Consider the following 4,655-nt stretch of genomic DNA (forward strand, 5'->3'; position numbering starts at 1 on the left):
GCCCAGCTCCTGGGAAGCAGCTACAGGACTGGCTCTTGCAAGTTACTTCCCAAACTGCAGCCCCTCCCCAGCGCACAAGAGAAAACAAGCATTAACGGGCTTATTTTGTTCCCATCCTGCTAAAGTCTGGTTCAACACTGCAGCCCTTGGAAACACAAACACGAGGGTGAACTTTAGCCTTAACAATACCAGCTTGGAGCCCAACATTAATAAAGCACAGAGCCAACATCAATTGTTCCAGTCATTTGAGACACAGTTGAGTCCTTATGGTCTCTAAAATTCAGACACAATTTAGATCTCCCTATACCGTTTGGAATCAGAAAATGGACAAGATCAAGTTACCTAATTGAAACTTTTCTTCTGTATTCAGACAGAATACATACAGAATATGTCTGTCTGTATTCAGACACAGACCAGCCTGTCAGGTTATTTGCTGACTGCACAGAGAAGTGACTGCAAATGAAGTGCAAGATGCTCTAGACTCCAAAACAGCAGGATGGTTATTTACAAAGCAAAGACAACAATGAGCTGACTGGTGTTAGAGGCCTACGAAAGCAGAGGGAAGAGCATGGTTAGTGTAAAGAGAACAGCCAGTGCTAGAATGAAACTGGGCCAGCTCTGCTTTTGCTCTGGCTGTGGAGGAAACTTCCCAAGTCTGGCCCCTTCTGCTGAGCAAATGACAGCACAAATGCTCCAGCAGGACCAGGCTCTGTGGAGCCACTTGGCAGTTCTACAGCACGTTACACCTTGACTCTACAGTGATGGGCTGTGCAGTTGTTAACCACCAAGTGCTGGAAGCTTCAGCCGTGCTGCCAGGGAAAAGGGAGGTTAGTTTAGAAATTCAGTAGAGAAACAAGTGAAATAAGCAGGCTTCGGACCAGACAGCGAGGGCAGGGGGTCAGGCACAATGAAAGCATGCAAACCTCAGCTGAACCTTAACCACGATGTTCTGGTGAAGATGGAAGCTACTGATCTGTCCATTTCCAGGTCCCAAAGAGATCAAGGAGTTAACCCACGAATTCACAATCTGCACACATCTCCTTAGTTCTCTTCTTTTTTGGATTCCTCCTTGGGTGCTTCAGGAACCAGGATGACCTTTCCAACATTCTTCTTCTCTTGCATCTGCCTCATGGCATCTGCCACCTGGAAGTAACAGGAACCCCGTGAGACCCACACCCCCTATGCACTGCCCTTCCTGGGTGTCTGGTCCACCCAGACCAGTTAAGGGGCCATCCAGGGGCAGCTTTCCTGGCAGCCAAATTTTGGAGTGCTTCTGCACAGGAGCATTTTGGACAGAGTTGGGCAGTTCCCCCGCTGTCCTCCTGGACTCACACAGACCAACTGCAACACGCAGAGGGATGCTCTGCAAACCGTGCAAGAGTGAAGTGCAGGTCTCCACAGCTTCCTTTCAGAGGGGAGCAGCCAGCAGCCAGGACAGTGCTTCCACCACCACATACCCACAGAACAAACATGCACAGGGGGTTATTGTTGTTATTTTAAAGTAAAACAGCACCTGGGCCAGGCCTGGATTCATCAGAGTTTTCCTTAAGCATTTGCACCAGACTAGTTCTCAGGTATTACACCAACTGATTGTCACCAAGTCCTTTGCTCCCCTGCAATAAGCCCTACCCCAGCAAAGGATTCCCAAGGGCAGAACCTGACCCTGCCTGCACACATTGATGCAACAGCACTGAGCAGAGCAGAGCTGCTGACCGCTGCCAGCCCCTTCCAACATCCTCACTGTGCCTGGGCTCTGTCTCGCTCGTGCAGGGGCAGCAGCAGCTTTCCCAGCTGCCTGCTCCATTACAGGCTGCAGACTCAGGGCAGTTTCCAGTCTGATGCATAACCCAGACCCTCTGTGGGCTGCTGCTGCTCATGGAGCGCAGCTGAGCACCTGCCCTATTCCATAGGGATGCTGTCTGGTGCTGCCCAGCTCTGTGCACTGGAGCAGAAGAGCCCAGCCCCTTTACTCCCCCTTGATATCTTAAAAGGAAAAAAAAGCCCACTAAATACCTGAGAACAGATGGTTATTAAATGTCTGCAACAGTTCAGCCCCCATGAACAAGGTGTTCACACTGAACCAGAGCTCACTGTGCAGAAAACACTCGCCCAGTAATTTCTGGGTGCTGCAAGCCTATATGTTAACTCAGACTCACCTGATCAAAGGGCCATACAGAGTCTATTTTGGGCTTGATTTTTCCTTGACGGTACAGGCTATCCAGCTTGGATATAACACGTCCAATGAGCTCAAATTCTTCATCCATGGATCCAAGGTCATAGCCACACACAGCCTTGTTATGATGTAGGAGCTGCAAGGCATTGATGCTGAACTGGTTCCACCAGGTTTTAGCCATAGCTACAAGGCTCTTCTTCTGCCCAGTGAGCAGGTTTGCTACCCCTAAAAAGCAAGCAAGGCACAGATGAGCTGGAACGAACACAACCCGAGAGGCAGCAGGCACCCCATGGAATAGCTCAGAGTATAGGCAGGGCAACAGCTAATCACAGTGATGGAGGAGAGGCGAGAACTAGATCACATCAGGATCAGCCCATCTGACCTTCCATGGAAGCAGGAACCTGCCTCGGGGCACACAGAACTTGGATCACAGGCACCCATAAACAACCTAAATACAGAACATGTCCTCTCCCGGGAGGGCAGCAGCAGTGCAGGTAGACTGGCAGAGGCAAGAGGGAGTTACAAGTCCCATTCGGCCAGGCTGGCAGGACAGCACTCCCTTCTCCAGCCAGGCTTCCTCAGGGGAGCCACACGCTGCAGCAGCAGGCACAGCAGAAGCTGTACACTGGTGCATGTGTCTGGAATCCCACTGGGGGTTGTGTGAGGGCTTTGTCTAGGGGACAAAATCACAGTGTTTCAGGGTTGGGGAATGGAGAGATAAGTATTCAGTAGCCTCAAACCTCATCACCCACACATCCTCTGGCAGAAAAGCAAGGCTCTATTAGCACTGCGCATTAAGTCAGCCTGGACAAAGCAGCTGTGGCAGCATTCCTCCGTGAGGACATTCCAGCTTCCCCTGCAGGCACCGGCTCGTACTCGGAGAGACAACTCACCAGGGAGGGAAGAGCCTCGGAGCCGTGAGCAGAGCTCTGGGAACACAGCACTAACCTCACTCCCTCAGGCAAAGCATCCCAAGGACCTTTGTGGAACAGCAGCACTACACACACAGCAGTGAGCAACAGGCACGGAGCATCCCGTGCACATCCACATCCACACTGCCATCACACGCTTCCCCTGCTGCAGGAGCCGGGGTTTGGGCAGACACTGCTCACACTCACCGTCAGTGATGACTTTGCCCATCGGCTTTAACAGGTTAAATGCTTTGGATGTATCAGATCCTCCCAGGGGGTCCAGGACAATGTCAACACCTAGAGGGAACCAAGAGCAGCCGGGGGTTTGTTTGCAGTTGAGAGACCTGCCATCACACGCTTCCCCTGCTGCAGGAGCCGGGGTTTGGGCAGACACTGCTCACACTCACCGTAAGTGATGACTTTGCCCATCGGCTTCAACAGGTTAAATGCTTTGGATGTATCAGATCCTCCCAGGGGGTCCAGGACAATGTCAACACCTAGAGGGAACCAAGAGCAGCCGGGGGTTTGTTTGCAGTTGAGAGACATGGGACGGGTGTACGAGTCCTCCACCACCCAGTACCTTTGGGAGAGATTTTCCGGACCTCCTCTGCGTAATCCATCGTTCTGTAGTCAATGGGGTGAGCGACTCCGCTGCTCCGGAGCGCGTCGTGCTTGGAGGCAGATGCTGTGCCAAAAATGGTGACGTTTTCCACAGTCTTGCACAGCTGGATGGCAGCAGTTCCCACACCACCTGAAAACCAGTGAGAAGGACTCAGAAGCAAACATCCCCAGCAGGCAGAAAAGCCCCTGGATAGGTAAATTATCCCTGCTTGCACCGATGGCACAGCACCCGGAGGGAGGGGATGGAACAAAGGCTTTGCCTGGGGCAGGCTGATGCCTGGGGCACAATGGGGGAGACTGACCCTGGCTGCTGGGAAATGGCTTCAGTCCCACCCTGCTCTGGTCACGTCCTCCCCCATGGCACCGGTCAGAGGCTGCACGCTGAAGCCAAGAGTCTCAGCATGGGCTGGCGAGAACTATTTACCTGCAGCCATGTGGATGAGGACACTTTGGTTGGGCCTCAGGTTTCCGAAGTCGAACAGGATCATGTAGGCAGTGATGTAGTTGGCAGGAAGAGCAGCCGCTTCCTCGAAGCTCATCCCTGCAGGCATCAGGAAAGTCTGGCGTGCTGGAACGTTAACCACTTCTTGCCAGAGCCCCGACTTAGCCAGGACCATTACCTTATCACCAACCTACAATCAAACAGCGGACAAGGCGGTCTGAAACAAGCCCAGGCTTGCACAAGTCATCACACACCAGAGGCAGGCACACACATCCGTGGGCACTGCAGCACTCTGCGCTCCACTCAGCAGCACCAACACCAGGGCAACTCCCACCATGGACCCACATATGAAGGTTTCCTTCCACATTCGTGGAATTTAAAAGGATGTTCCCAAACGTGTCCAGGAATGGCACAGTCCTGCTTTAGCCCAACATCCTGCCAGTGCTCACCACTAACAAGAACATTCTGCGCAGAGAGTCACACAATGGTTTGTGTTGGAAGGGACCTT

General features: G+C 52.5%; 1 protein-coding gene across 1 annotated transcript; it reads right to left on the bottom strand.

Annotated features, from left to right (window-relative positions):
- Positions 1-889: 889 nt before the first annotated feature.
- Positions 890-4,337, bottom strand: VAT1 (vesicle amine transport 1; the record flags this gene model as incomplete). The annotated part of the gene is made up of 5 exons (XM_010014385.1): positions 890-1,143; positions 2,157-2,398; positions 3,492-3,581; positions 3,665-3,835; positions 4,130-4,337. Coding segments are annotated over 5 exons (813 nt in total), but the record flags the coding sequence as incomplete, so codon positions are not given.
- Positions 4,338-4,655: the final 318 nt, after the last annotated feature.

This window comes from Nestor notabilis, unplaced genomic scaffold, assembly GCF_000696875.1.
Source record: "Nestor notabilis isolate BGI_N333 unplaced genomic scaffold, ASM69687v1 scaffold19425, whole genome shotgun sequence".
Taxonomy (NCBI): domain Eukaryota; kingdom Metazoa; phylum Chordata; class Aves; order Psittaciformes; family Psittacidae; genus Nestor; species Nestor notabilis.